The sequence below is a fragment of the Sylvia atricapilla genome, chromosome 8 (assembly GCF_009819655.1).
Source record: "Sylvia atricapilla isolate bSylAtr1 chromosome 8, bSylAtr1.pri, whole genome shotgun sequence".
Taxonomy (NCBI): Eukaryota; Metazoa; Chordata; class Aves; order Passeriformes; family Sylviidae; genus Sylvia; species Sylvia atricapilla.
Genome location: NC_089147.1, coordinates 17,126,590 through 17,142,026, shown reverse-complemented (window position 1 = coordinate 17,142,026; position 15,437 = coordinate 17,126,590). Strand labels below are relative to the sequence as shown.

At 35.7% G+C, this 15,437-nt stretch overlaps 1 protein-coding gene across 1 annotated transcript in view; it reads left to right on the top strand.

The window, feature by feature from the left end:
* Positions 1–1,545: 1,545 nt before the first annotated feature.
* Positions 1,546–15,437, top strand: part of KIF20B (kinesin family member 20B) — a 30,334-nt gene continuing 16,442 nt past the window's right edge. The window contains exons 1-18 of the mRNA XM_066323862.1: positions 1,546–1,701; positions 2,160–2,246; positions 2,371–2,487; positions 2,678–2,816; positions 3,183–3,367; positions 5,317–5,365; positions 6,010–6,204; positions 7,053–7,164; positions 7,558–7,629; positions 8,067–8,213; positions 8,654–8,816; positions 9,774–10,025; positions 10,762–10,901; positions 11,492–11,642; positions 12,559–12,784; positions 13,360–13,421; positions 13,606–13,725; positions 15,270–15,435. Of these exons, the coding sequence (XP_066179959.1) occupies positions 1,546–1,701; positions 2,160–2,246; positions 2,371–2,487; positions 2,678–2,816; positions 3,183–3,367; positions 5,317–5,365; positions 6,010–6,204; positions 7,053–7,164; positions 7,558–7,629; positions 8,067–8,213; positions 8,654–8,816; positions 9,774–10,025; positions 10,762–10,901; positions 11,492–11,642; positions 12,559–12,784; positions 13,360–13,421; positions 13,606–13,725; positions 15,270–15,435 (2,539 nt within the window). The remainder of the gene's footprint in view (positions 1,702–2,159; positions 2,247–2,370; positions 2,488–2,677; positions 2,817–3,182; positions 3,368–5,316; positions 5,366–6,009; positions 6,205–7,052; positions 7,165–7,557; positions 7,630–8,066; positions 8,214–8,653; positions 8,817–9,773; positions 10,026–10,761; positions 10,902–11,491; positions 11,643–12,558; positions 12,785–13,359; positions 13,422–13,605; positions 13,726–15,269; positions 15,436–15,437) is intronic.

The window sequence follows — 15,437 nt, the reverse complement described above, 5'->3', positions numbered from 1 at the left end:
TGAGAACCTAATCTTGACAAATCACACTTTAAGCTTAGATTTAAAGCAGCTAAAATGTCAGTCGTTTAACAGATATGTTTCCTGTAAAGGACCGATAAGAGTTTTGCAGTGTGGCTGTGTGAAGCTGATGATAGTCTTCCAGGTTGTGACAGCACAGGTATGTTTCTTTCCAGCCCTAGTTTATTCACAGGTCAGTCTTTGTTCAAGCAATTATGGTATTTCAGGTTAAGTTTTTCCTGGTTTTCATACAGATACTAGGGGAAAAAAAAATTAGGAGAAACATTAGATTAGAAAGTAAACGTTGGTGCTTAGTTTATGTATAGTTTTATCTCAGTCGTAGCCTGGTGGCATTTGTCTTACTGCTTAAAATTGTGTCTGGCTTTTACAGCCTAGATAGAAAGACTGAGCCCTTAAGTGTTTTGACACTGAAATGCAGACACATCCCAGGTTTTATGCTGGGGGAAATTGAAATGGGACTGCATCATAGGGCAGGAAACCAACTCCATTTCTGGGCCAAAGATTTTTGAACCAGTCCTACTCTGCCCATTGCTTTAATGAACACTACATACTCTCTATTAATATTTAGTAAAACAATTAATATGCTTTGCTGTAGCCTAGACATGGCAGTGTAGCACTAAGGGACCCTTGAATTATGTCCAAAGCTTCAAAATGTGCAAAGTCTTGTGGTAAGTGTCTGATTGCTGGATCCTTGGCTGCCATAATCTATTAGTAACTTCCAGTGGGTTATTTCAAACTTGATCTGTTCAAGAAAGCTGCCCCATCACATCTATACTATCACAGAAAAAATTAATAGAATAGCAAAGTGTGGGAAAAAAAATCAATATTTTAAAAAAAAACACCTTTAAAAAAGAATTATTTTGGAATTTGCCTACTATCAACACTCCATCATTTTACTTTTATTTTCTGTAGCAAATTTCACTGCTCAGTTAGGGAAAATGTACAAAAATAAATAAATTATGGAATAATAAATTAATTGCTGGGCTGTAAAATTACTAAAAAGCAGTACTTCAACTTATACTCTGGCATGAAGTTTTTTAATATACTAGTGCCCCTTTAATAGCTTAAAATTCTGTTAGTCTTTGAAATGTCTCTGAACTGTGTCTTGTATTAAGCTATATTTTGTTTGTAACACCAAGTATTTGTCAAGTCCTGCAGAGATGACCATGGCATTCTTCATGGACACTATAATGGGATGATGAAGTTGTTGTGGAATTAGGTTTTTAAGTTTTATCTTTCTTGTCAGACTGGTTTTTAGCATGTTTGTGGTATATATGTAGGGCTTTAACCTGGTAAACATTTGCTTTCTGTTTATAAAGAAGAATGGCTGTTCTCGATTTATGATGCAAACCTCCCTGTAGACCTCCTCTCCAGCCAGTTGAAACTTGCTATGAATAGGATGGAGAAAACTTTTTTTCCTTGAAGAAATTAATTCCCAGTTTCAAACTGACTCATCTTTGAAGGAACTTCAGAAGTTCTATGTTAAGTGATGAGAGAGCACAAAATAGTTTTATTTTATCTTGCAGAATGGAACCAACTTTGGATAATGGGAGGTTTTACAGACCATCCTATATTGTTAGCACTGAGCCATCTCCAAGAGCAGGACCAGTAAGTGTGGAAGATATTAAAACAGATCTCTCGTCTGAATTTTCTTTGGATTCTTCAGGCTCGGAGACAAGCCAGGTAAGAAAACTTTACTTATGGATATTTATTTTTTAAAACATAACCTTAGTCCTTTCATAGATAAAGAATAGCCAGAATTTTACAGGGAAGATGAAAACCTTCTTTGTTATTTTTTAGTTTGAAAGAGATGTGTGGGTTTTAGACTAAGCTGTGTGGCACTGCATTGATGGCCTATTGGGCAGATCTGTTTTCTCAGAATGAGGCTGATTGCCAGTTTAGAGAATGTTTTTGTTGGCTGGAATGCAGTGTTTACATAAATGTGCTGCAAGATTAACTTACCACAGCAAGCTTCTGCAGAGGTCTAAGTATTTGTATAGGCTGATCTAGTGAAGTAGTTTTGATTCCCATGTTATCAAATAAGTCTGGTTAAGACAGCCTGATGAAATAAAACTGGTTCCATGTGCTAATTATTAAGAAAATAACCAAATTTCTAACTTGTATTTTTTTTTTTTTTTAAGAGGAGCAGTTTAGAGTCTAAGGGTCACATACAAGTTTGCCTGCGTATCAGGCCCTTTACATCCTTGGAACAAGAAAATGGATCAGAGGTGTGATATTTATTCAGTTTTAAAATACTTAAAATTTCTTTTGTGGGGGTTTTTGTTTGTTTTTCCTGGCAGCTGAGCTCTTTATAGTCTCCTCATGCCTGCATTGCTTGTTTCCTTTTAATAGGACTGTGTTTCACTTGAAGACTCAACAAATATTGTACTGAAGCCCCCCCAACATTATTTGAGTCGACTAAGTGAGAAAACTTCAGGACCAATGTTACAGAAGTTCACTTTTTCACAAGTAAATGAGTTGCCTTTAAATGTTTTTAAATTATTTCTGGTACAGGTTGTTTTAACTTACATTATTGAATACCAAGCAAACTATTTTTTAACTTTATAATCTTTAAGATTAGAAATTAACAGCACATAGAAGGTTTTTTAGAAGTCTCTAATAATTGCTGCAAGTATAAATATTTCTTGGTGATGCTCAGGTGTTTGGACCTGAAACAACCCAAGAAGAATTCTTTGAAGGTACCATGAAGCAACCAGTGCAAGATTTCCTAGATGGATATAATCGGCTTGTTTTTACATATGGTGTAACAAATGCTGGGAAAACTTACACTTTCCAAGGTAAAAGGAGAAATGAGTTCTTCTTGCAAGCACTTTATTTTTTTTAAAGTATGGATTATGTCTAGCAGAAACGTTATAACTTTTTCCTTCATTTAAAATGTAGTCTCCATCCATTTGCTTCTCTTGAATATTTGTAGTCGTCAAAAGTCTATAGTCTGATATAGAGCATGGAATGTTCCTGAAAGCCAAATATTTTTCAAAACTCTCTAATGATAGTTGTTACCTTGAGAATACAAAGAAAACTCCACTTCATGCTGTAAATTGTCTTCAAACTCTGTGTATGCTTTGAGATTTATTTTATCTTTCTGCCCTCACTTATCTGAATACCTTCTAATAACAGGATTTTTCTTTTGTTTGTTCTTTCAGGGACAGAAGATGATGTTGGTATTCTGCCAAGGACTCTGGATATGTTGTTTAAAAGTATTCAAGGAAAACTGTACACAGCAATGGATCTCAAACCCTATCGGTGTAGAGATTATGTAAAGCTGACTGAAAACCAAGTGAGAGAAGAAACTGCTATTAAAAATTCATTACTTCGTCTAATAAAAGAGGTAGAGGAGCACTTTTCTTTTCTACATTGCTCAGTACATGTATCTTTAGATAGCTCCATGTTCTTCATTTACAGTGGGCAGAGACTGGCTGTATTTAACCATGGATGTGTCTATTTGCTGGCAGCCAACCTGGCAATCAAGTGAGCAATAGAGCTGATGAGCCCTGTTCCTGGGGATTTTTGTCTTGTGGCTCTATAGTTCATAGGCATGTAAATGCAAAGTTTTTGGGTTTTTTCTTTCCTGTAGCTTGTGCACCTGATAATTTATCCTCTGGGATTACTAGTGCTTAATAAAAGCTGAATGTAAATAGTCCCTCCTTTATCTGTGAGAATGCTAGTAGGGTCTGATCCTTTAAAGAGCATACTGTCTTTCAGGATACTTGAAAGAAATTAATATTTTTGAAGTTGTTGCCCTTTCAGTTGGACAAATATCCTTTACGGAAGCAAAAATATGTTTGAAGCAGCAGAGCTTTAAAGTTAGTGGACTTAAAGGTTTGAATTAAAGATGGGTTTCTGCTGGGCTGTTTTACTTACAGTTCACTGTTGAGCAGTCCAGAAATACACTCCAGTTTTAGGAGCTGACTGAAATTCTAAAGCTGTTTAGTTCAATTACAGTTATGAGGAATCTGTATTTTGGATTACCATAACTTTTTCTCTGTGTCTTCTAATTCTGAAATGAGTGGAATAATGTAAAATAAAACTGAGCATATATGAGGACTTGGAACTAGAAAAGTACCTTTTTTTTTTTTTTTTTTTTCTTTTTTTTTACAAAAAGAATTTAGCATTTTCCTTGTGGTATGCTAGGCTGTAAAAGCTAGTGTTGAAAAGCATATGTATCTGTTGCTTTGATTTTTATCCATTGGTTAACTCCAGAGTCCAAGGTAGGTGGCAGCAAAATTCTGTGACTTCACTTCAGAAGTACAGGAGTAAGTTCAATCTAGCTCTGTCAGCCTTCAGAAAAACATTTTGTGTGTGTTTGAATGCACCTTCTAGTTTCTGAAACTGTAAAAACAACACTTAAACCTACAAATTTACTGGCAAATTTTGCATCTACTGCAACAGGGGTTTGTGTGTATTTTTTATGTGTAAAACCTAATAATTTAATTTTTTATTTGAAAAATTTAGTATGAAATATACCCTTGACAGAACACTTAAAAAAACTAAACCAAACCATACCTGGTTTCTATTTCACGTTATTCTCTTAAGCATACTTATTTCAGTAGACGGATTTCATTTCTTAGGTCACTTCCATTTGCAGTTCTGTGTCTGAAAAGAACCTAACTATTCAAAACTAAGACTTGGGGAGGGAGTGTATGTATGAAGCTCTTAAGCTCCAGCTATAGTTATTTGGCTTACTTTTTTTTTTTTTTTTATAGTGAAAGAAAATTCTTTTAGTAAAACCTGGACATTATTTGAACTATAGCATTTATTTTCAACACATATCATGAAGCAATAAGTTGCTCATTTCAGTATTCAGGTGAATGAGTATTCTACATTTATCTTTATTTCTAAGGGTTAGCCAAGTAACCTGGAAAAGTATAAAATCCAATATTAGCAAAATATGAATAATAAAAGAATTCAGAGTTCCCTGGATTTACCAGGTTAAAATTAATGCCTAAAACTGCAATTGGAGTCCTGAATCATCCTCTTAAGTCACCCTGTTTATGTGAGGGGCTCCTGCTCCTCTAGTTTTCTGTGGCTAGACTGTTTGCAAGTCAGCAAGTTGAAATGCTGTATACTGCTGTGAGGAAAGTGGCAGGGGCGTGTGTGAGATAAGAACAGCCCTGTTAACAGCAGAGTACACTGCACTGAACTACACCTGGTGTGTAACCAGGGTCTTTCCACTGGCATATTGCAACCATGCTGTATTCCCATCTAGTAATACACTAGAGCTGTTAGAAATAACTTGTACTGACAACAGTATATTTTAAAGTTTATTTTCTTTTGCAGGTGGACCATCAGATTAACACTAGCAGCAAAGCACCTATGGATTCTAAGGGTATGTTTTACATAACAGTTTTGCAGTTAAAGCTGGCAAATAAGCCTTTTTAAGGTCAATAACTGACTTCTGGCCTATGTTAATAAAGTGACTTCTTGTCAACCTTATCTGCCTGTGAATTGGATAGTGACTAAATAATCTGGGCAGAAAATGCAAGGATAAAATGGTTAGAAGAATATCTGAATAGGCATTAAATGAGCTGAAGTTATAGCAAAGTAGTACCACTTATGCTGTGGGACCTAGTGGTATCCTGACAGGCTTTTAGGGTACTGATGTAGTTATACAAACTTAATTCTAGCATTAAAAAACTACTTAAATACCAGGTTTACTTTAAAAAGTCAAAATTGTGTCTTATCAGTTTAGTTTTGTCTTCTGAAGATGTTGAAGAAATTTGACTAATTCTATCCAAGTTTTGTGTGGTTGATAGAGTTTAAAAGTGGAACAGGAAGCAGTAGAGTAGGTGTCTCTTGCGAATATGAGCATATGACTTGCAGATATTTGAGCATATTACTTGCAGATATTTAAGAAATGGGGTGGGAACTTCAATGGATTTTGGAAGGCTTGTTGTATCAATTCTTACTTATTAATTCTTTTATAAGCACTTAATAGGTTTATATTGGTTTGTAACGTTTTGTACTTGTCAGATTTGGAAGATATCTCAAAAGACTTGGAACAATCTATCGCAACTACAAGAAGTTACATCAAGTTTTCTGTTTGGGTTTCATTTTTCGAGATTTACAATGAATGTTTTTATGATCTACTGATTCCTCTATCAAGTGACAAGAAAAGAAAAACTCTCCGCCTTGCTCAAGACATTAAGGGATGTTCTTTTGTAAAAGGTGAGTGGAATATATTGCAAATTGTAATTTGGCTCTACCTGTAATGATGTTCAGATTAGAAAACTCAATAACAAAATTATTACAATCTACATACACAGAAGTGTCTCTGCCTTTAATACTGTTTTATCTTTACTCTTAACTGGAACTGTTAAAAGCCTCTGCACTCCACTGCCTTGATATTTCTTTGAAATGAGAGAAATATTGGAAACAATTGAATTTTTTTTTTAATGCTTTGCTGCCTTTTTTTTTTTTTTTTTTTTTTTTTTTTTTTTTTTTTTTTTTTTTTTTTACGGCTAGTATTTCTTAACTGTATTTATAGTTGATTCAACAGGATTTTAGATTTTTTTTGTTTCTGGGAGTTTTTCAGTATTCTCTATTGAGAAGCAGCCTTCAGACATATGGTCTGACTTCATCTTCCTCCATCTTCCTCCATTTCCCCCTTTCAACTATAAATTGAAGAAGCTGTTCTTTCTTTTAGGATTTAGAAGGTAGAGTTCTGCCTTGCTGAATATGACTGTAGGGCTTTCTACTGATATTAGACCTTACTTTTTTGACTTGTCTGTGCTCAGGTTAAAGTTACTCACTTAATTTGAATGGAACATATTGAATGTGTTAATAGAATGATGATGTGATGTACTTGCCCTTCCTTTCCTATGAGAGGAGACACTTTGGTCTGATTTGTCATCACAACTTCTGTCTGAAGTAGGTGTAGTAAAATGTTTCTGTGCCTCAAGTAAATGTAGTGTCCTTCCTTTGCATTGTTATCCCCATATGCTTGTTTTGGTGATGTTATCTAAAAAAATATATTATTATTATTATAAGTATTATCCTGTTTGTTCTTCCTGAAGATCTGCAGTGGGTTCAGATTTCTGACTCTAAAGAGGCTTTCAGACTTCTAAAACTGGGGTTGAAACACCAGAGTATTGCAAGCACAAAACTAAATAATTCCTCCAGCAGAAGGTAAGAAACATTTTGAATAGTATTGGACGTAGTATGGTGGGGAGGAGGGAGGAGAAACTAAAGCATGACTTATGGATTTTAGGAAGGGAAGAGGCTTTAACAAGGTCTAGGTATCAGTTTTGGTCCTTTAGCAGTGTGTGACACGATGGTTTTTAAGCCAGAGGGTTTCAATCCTTCAGTAGGGTGAACGTGTACTAAAGCCCACAGTGTTTTATCAGATATTCTACAAATGCAATTGACTTTATTCTTTCTAAGTATCTGAGGAAGAAGCAAAATACATGCTACATAAACATGTCTTTAAAAGTTTGTATCTGATTGTGTATACTTAGGTATATTGACAGATCAAACAACATTTTGCACGTATTCTCTGCTGATTTCAATTTCTTTTTTTAGTCACAGCATATTCACAGTTAAAGTACTAAAAATCGAAGATTCAGGAACACCAAGGGTGACCCGAGTCAATGAGTAAGTTCTGAACTGTCTCTCTTGTGATGCAGTCATCACTTATCTTCCATGTTGATGTGGTGTTACTGCACTCAGTGCTCACTGGCAGAGCCTCCTGCATGTATGGTCCTCTCCACTTCCACCCTCACCCAGTACTTGCCCCTCTCCCTCAAGCCATCAGGTGTCAATGCTGTTCTGTCTTGTCACCTCTGCTCAACACAAGGTTCTGCCAGACTTCTTTACTCCTGAGTTCATGCAAGTCCCCAGAAGGAAGAGGATGAAGGTGTGAGTGGGGTGGAATAGGAAGCATATTGGGCAAATATTTAGCAGAAAATAGCAGGAAAATTTGATTAGGGAAGCAAACTTCAAGGGGGATGAGGAAAAGTGGTAATTTTTAAAAATTGATAATTTGTGCATCTTTTAGGCAAATGCAGTGATTCTTCCGTGTCTGCTTTCAGGTTGTCATTGTGTGATCTTGCTGGTTCTGAGAGATATACCAAGACCCGCAATGAGGGTGACAGGTTAAAAGAGAGTGGAAATATAAATACCTCTCTCCTGACTCTAGGCAAATGTATTAATGCACTCAAGAACTCTCAGCAGTCAAAGTAAGTCCTTCTATGAATTGCCAACTGGTTGTGTTTTTTAGGTATTGCCTACAATATTTAAAAGCTATTGTTGAAAATGTACTATAGTAACACTTAAATTTTTGGTAGGAAAAATGTATGGATTTCTGATGTCCATACTGTAGTCTTGTTGATGTACCAAAGTTATCTTTAAACTTGCCTTTTTTGCTTTTCAGTTAAATGACTTGGATTATAACATCCTTTAAACATGCTGGTGTAGATGTTAGCAATTTTACTTACTTGTTCCGAGCTTGGCTTATCAAACCAACTTTGGAATAAATTTAATTTTAAAATTTATATTTAAAACACCCTTGTCACTAGTAGCATAGTAAGAGTGAAACTTTCAAGTCTTCAGGCTGGATAGTTTTACACTGACTGGAATTTACTAAACTTCTGATCATCTGTTCTTTTGTTTTCTAAAGGTTGCAGCAGCACATACCCTTTCGGGAAAGTAAGCTAACTCATTTCCTTCAAGGCTTTTTCAGTGGAAAGGGGAAGGTGTACATGATAGTAAACATCAGCAAATGTGCATCAGCGTATGAGGAAACGCTCAATGTGCTAAAGTTCTCAGCCATTGCACAAAAAGTAAGTGTTGTAGTCTGTCTTGTTCAGTAATTTCGATTTGTTTTGATGAGCAGGTTCTCTCACTTTTAGGAATGTGAATTTAGTTATTGGATTTTTGTGTCATACTGTAGTCCTATTTCTAATGACACTGGTTTGAGCTTTATCTCGTAGAGCTTTTAAAAAGGCTTTATTGGGACTTTTTTTTACTTTGGGTCATTGGGGGTGGAAGCATCTACTGAAAATTTGTAACTCCTATGAAACATCCAGCCTAATAAGGAACTTACTATATTTTGAAGAATTTCCCTGAAATCTGGGTAAATTTCTTCTGGAGATAAAACATGCTCTCACTTCTAGTTGTCTCATATGCTACTGCTATCTTAACGTGGAATATTTCTCATCTGAAGTACTGATAAAATACATTGAGCACCAAAGAATATGAAAGATTGTCTTTATGTTCAGAGGCTTCAGTGGGAAGGTGGAAGCAGAGTCAGGAGTAAGTGCAGTGATGAAACTTTGACAAAGTTGGAAGATGTGTGGAGGATCAGTGGAAGCCATGGAAGAGTTTTGTTGACAGGTCCATGGCTTTGGAGTTTGGGCAGGTTAAATACAATACCAGAAGGAGCAGACTGTAGACTGTAGCGGTTATAGAGCTGTTAAAGAAATAGATTCTGTAGGATGGTGTTCATGTAATGCAACTGGAAGCTCAAAGTACAGGAATGATGATCTGTTGCTGCCTCGTGTAGGTTATCCAGTTAATGAAATTTGGTGTTCCTGGGATCCAAAGAAGGCTTAGGCTATAATGGGACAACTTTGTACTCTAGCTGGAAACTGGTCTAAGTAGTGATCCTGAACGGAAAATAGATAAACTGGGAGAGTGCTCTGCTCAGGAGACCTATAGGAGAGTGCAGCAGGTCTTCAAAGTGCCAATGGAGCTTTAAAAAAACGCCAATATCTTTTTGTTCTTGACTTTCTGGGTAGGTTCTAGTTATGGACACATCTATTCTTCCCCAAGATCAGTCATTTGGCCAGAAATTGGCAGGAGACTCATCACTGCTCAATGTCACTAGAATGCCAATCCCAAGGAAAAGAGCTACTATCCTATGGGACAGAACCTTGGAAGATGTGTTTGAAGATGATAATGAGATGGAGGAAAAGCCCAGTATGTCAAGAGAAGAAGCAGTGCAGAAAAATGAAGGAAATGAAGTTGTTATTGCAAAAGAAAAATACATGGTATGTGCTAGGGGTACTATAAGAATTAGTATAGCGTGAAGCCTTGAAGCGATGTATTCTTCTGGTTTCCTCCATCTCACTTTTTTTTTCTTTTTTGTCTTCCCCCTCATCACCTTATTCTACCTAAATCCAGTGTTTGAAACTATAAGTGGGATTACTTATGCCTTGGTAAAACTATGAAATGTGTCCAAGTGCAAACTGAGCAGTAAGAATTGCAGATTTGGCTTTCTCTTCTTTTGGTATCCTATGGTCAATACACAGGATATTTCCTGGGTTTTAGCAAAACAAAATTGTTCCTTTGTTTTTTTATGCTCAAAAAAACTCTGTATGCTGTTCTTGAAGCAGCAGCAATTTTAGTCACTTTTGGGGAAGACAAGGAGTAGGGGAACAGAGGACTAGAGACCGTTTTGTGGAGGTTTCATTACTATCCAAAAAGGGGCATCTGGAGAAAAAGTCCAAATTCTGTGTATCTTAAGCCTGTCTTTAAAGATATTTTTCATTGTAAACTTGGTGTTCTTTGGAAATACCCACTCTGTGCAAACCTAAGTGTTTGTGTTAGTACCAAACAGGTGTTGCAAACTACTCATAAATCCTTCTGTTCACGAATTAGCTAAAAAAAGAACTGGAAAAACTTTTTCCAGCTGCAGAGTAAATTGAAGTGTTTGAGGAATGGGAAAAATCTCACTTGAGATAAAGTATTTCTTTATGAAAAGCATAATGCTAATTGTAATTCTAGATGCTGGTGAATCTGGTGGAAGAGCTGAGGAACAAACTTATTACTGAAAAGAAAAATAAGTTGATGCTGGAAATAAAAATTCGTGAAGAAGTAATACAAGAATTTACACATTATTTTGCTGAGCGGGAAATGGATTTCAAGTAAGGTGGCTTCAAGTGGTTTTAAATATACTTGTTAAGAAAGTGAAAGTAAACTTACTTATTTCTTAAACTTCTCTTGATTGTAAGAGACCACAGTCATCTGCTAGATCTGATCATCTACTGCATCTGTTCGTGTGTTGGTTTATGTTTGGATTATGAGCTCAGGAAAAATGCTCTTTAGAAAAGACTTTAATTTTTCTGTGGGATGGGTAGGAGTGTGTGTATATAATTTTAAGCAGTGGTTTTTTTCCCCTGTAGAACTCTAAGGGAAGACTTGCTTTGGTAAGTTGTAGGAAGAGTGACATTTGCAAATTCTTTGGTTCCTTTTTGTTTTAGTGATACTCCAAACATACTGTCTCAAGCAGCTTAGAAAAAATGCTTTTTGTTAAGTGCTATCCATAATCTGTGTATTTGTATCCCTCTTATTCTTCTGGCATGTGTGAAATAAACTTCTGGTCTAGAGTAGCAGCATTGTTTTGTTGTGCCAAAATAAAGGAGAAAGCATCTTTGTTTATAGGCAGCTATGCTAGTAACTCCTTAGCCTCTCTGATGGCTAGCTTTTAGCTGACTTACTTTTTTTTCTACTCTAGAGAGTGCCTTTCTCATGAACGAGCAAAGCTTGAAGAAAATTCTGAAAAACGCCTGGAAATCTTCAAGGAACTTGTAAATAGTTATACTAAAAATGCAGATGACAAAAGTGAATCACAAGATCGGCCCTGCAGTGAGCAAGCTGGAACTCTGGTATTTTTATCTGTCTGCCCCAAATGTCCCTTTTACTGACTACCTGTTATGGTCATGGTATTTCTCAAGAAATACCAGGGATGGTTTCAAGGAATTGCACACAATGTAACTGTGTCCTCAACAAGATATGTTTGTCTTATTTTATAGATGAGGTTGCTGAGCCTTGGGATTCATGAATTTTGGGGTTTTTCTGCATTCTTCCAGCACAAAGTGACAATTATTCTATGCAAAGAAATTGAGGAAAAATCTGAAGTTTTTAAGCTATAAAATCCATTGCATTTAATGCCTATTTAAATTCTTTGAGGCTGACATACAGACTGTGCTGTAGTGTCAGAGACCTCTCTTAGGACAGTAGTAGCTACAACTGAAGCTATGGGAGTTATTCATCCACTTAAGCCATACCTAGACTCTTAACTTGAGTCTGTCTCTTGAGAGTTTGAAACCCTTTTTAAAAAAAAAAAAATAGAGATAAGATGTAAAGTCAGTCTTTTTTGTATAGCTTATCATACTAAGTTACCACAGACTTACTTGACCTCACAAACTTTTCATGTCATATGAAAATTTCAGATATGTTCCTTCTAAAACAGTTTGCTTGCTTTGTTCATTCAATGTTCTCATTGGTTTAAAATATCCTAACTTTTATAGAAACTTGGAGGGGATGTTTTTGTGGAAATATAAGGGGGAATGTAATGGTGGGTCATTAAATGTTATAAAGTAGCTCTAGCTTGATACTGGAAACTGGTGTGTGAAGGTAGACAGAAACTGACAGTGCATATAAACCCACAAGATGATCTTGAAGTCAGAATTCTAACTATACTTATATATTAGATTTCCTAACATTCTTACATATTTTCTGTAGAAATAATGGCTTTTGTGTAATTATTTGCCATTTCTGGATAAATATAATTTCTTTCAGAATGAAGAAAACAGCACAGACACAGGTGCCTACATTGATTTTGGGGGTGTTATTGATTCTCTGCAAAATGATATCACTGATATCAAAAATCAGGCAGAAGTAGCACACCAGTACATTGTATCCTTAGAGGACCCACAGGAAACTATAGAATGTCTGGAAAAACAACTGGCAAAAATATCTGCTGAGCTGGTTGAGACCAAGGAAGAGATGGAAAAGAAATCCAAAGGTAAGCTGGGCCTAAGTGTCATGTTAAAAAAAAAAATAAAAATTACTGAGTACTGTAAAATAAGAATAATAATCTCACTAAGTGGGATTGTGTAACCAAGTCATATATATAGTGGTGGTAATCCATTGTTTTGTGTATGTTCAGGTTAAACAATTCTACAGGCCTTGCTTATTGCATTTTTAAGCTAGAACTTGAAATTGTCAATTGCAGATTTAAGAACTGTGGGGTAAAACATCAAAGTTATTGGTTTCCTTGTTGTACTGTAATTCCTGTACTTCATTACATTTTGCTGATGTAGTGTCTTCAGGCATCCTGTGCAACTTTGGAGGAAAAACTAGCTGCACCTCCTAATGACCTTGGCAGAGGTCTTGTGATATGATCTGTATTTTGAGTGGGTTGCAAGGCCCAACTGTCCAGCTCAGAAAATGTAAACAACTTCTAAAATGTCCTAGTAGAAGTGAACTTGAAAATAAATGTATTCAAAAACTACTGAAGTACCAGAAGATACAAAGACATGGATAACTGAATAAACTGTGATGGCTGATTATGTGATGTAGGCTTTTTTTCTGTTACAGGTTTTGAAACACAGAGGATTAAGTTGGATGAGTCTGCTGAGCAACTTAAAGAAGCAACTGAGGTAACTTTCTCAAAAAATCACTTGTGCAAAATTATTTGCTTTAATACAAAATTCCAATAACTTGAAATGCTGTTAAACTTTACTTCTAGCAGGTTTTTTATCTCAAACGTGGTTTAACTGATCTTGCTTCTAAAAAGTGTGGTAGAGTTCAATTTAACACTGAACTTTTTTTTCCTCTTTCAAGAAAATGAATATACAAAATGAAAGGATTCAAGAACTGATTGACATTGTGAAGCAGAAAGATGAAACTATTATGAGACTACAAAGTCAGGTAACCCGTTCAGAAGAAATCATAAAAGACTATGTAAGTATTAGACATCTTAATTGTTTTTATACAAAAAAATCTTAATATGTGCATATAATGGATTTACCTTGGAAAATTGGAATTTTCTTTAAATAATTATCTACTTCCACTGATAGCAGGTCAGTTGGCACTGAAACTAAAGCCACAGCAAAATATTAGCAAGGGTGTGTGTAAATAATGAGACTTTCAGAAGTACTGATCTGAAGTTATTATTGGAGGACTCCAGATGAGAGTCTGAAAAGCCATTTAAAAAAAAAGACCTAACTGTGAGAACTTAAATGAGTGGGAATAGAGGAAGTGTATTGCTGTCTGAATAAAAGAGAAAGAAAATGAGGTTCTGTTGCTACAAAAGGTCAATTTTAGTTGAAGTTAGAATTTAAGAATGTAAAAAAAGAAATAATTGTGTAAATTAGGAAAAAATCAGTGTATTCCTCCCACCAACATGCTTTCATACTTACAAGGGAAGTGTGTTAATGTGAATGTATTGAGCAGAGTTTAAATTAAGGTATGACATGGGTATCTCTGCTTTTGATGTAATTAATAAAACTTGGAATTGTATAGTCTAATGATATCTGCTGAATGCTGGAAGCTAGTTTGGCTAAATGTACACATATAAAAAAACATGCATCTAGAGGTTTTTTGGGATTTTATTTTTTTTGAGCCTGATGTCTAGTAACCTGAAGTAGGTTTGTGAACATTTTAAGTGAAACTTAGTCAGCACTCTGATCCATTTCTCTTACACTGTAAACTCAAAGCTTTGGCCATACTTTATCTTGTGTTCTCTCAGCCTCACAGCTGCTTGTCAATAGTATGAATGCTCCAAGAGTGAGTGCAGTGTCATGACTTACTATTATGGCTCCTTCCAAGAGCAAGGCTTTAGCTGTCCAGTGGCTCTGTGAGACTGTGTGGCATGTGAAATTTTAAACATGACCACAAACCTCAACTCTATAGTCTATTGTGGTTTTTTTTAATGAAGTACTTGTACATGAATAATTGGTCCTCAACAACCACATGGCTTGCCACTTGTGTCATCTTGCAAGTAAACAACTTTTTTCTTAGTCAAATAGATATCTAAAGTATGTATGGCAGAGCTGACTAGGCTTTCAAATTGCATCGAATGTGTCATGACAAAAATGATTTGTGGCTTTGCTGAAGGCTGTTAAAGCTCCCAGCTCTACCAACCATGATCAGAAAGTGATGAATTTGTAGAACAAGCTGTGTGCCCTTTCAACTAATTGGGAATTTCATCAACTCTCTTGACTCTGAAAATTGTTTTCAAATGGTAAACTAAGTCCTCTTAATCAAAGTCTTGTGTTTTGTTGTTCTCTCGTCTCTTGCTCTGATTCCTGTATGATACAAAGTATTGTGTTTCTTAGTATCTGGAGTTGCAGGAGCTCTTTGTTTAACTCACTGACTTTTCCTCTCACAACCCCTATGCACCTTAACCATAAGGTTTTGTGAAAATATTTGTCTAGAAAAAGCTACTGAGCACTTAAAAGCTTAATCTGTACATCTTCCAAGCAATTAATCCTATTTTAACACAGGAGAGCACTTTGACTACCATTAAGAGACAATTAGCAGAAAAGCACTCTAATGAAGTGGTTGAAAGCAGCCAGCTCAAGGATTGTGAAGAAACTGTATTGGAAGTGGGAAGAAAACGATGCTTGCAAAATAAGCCTTCTGCAGAGGAAGAGCCACCTACAAAGAAAGGT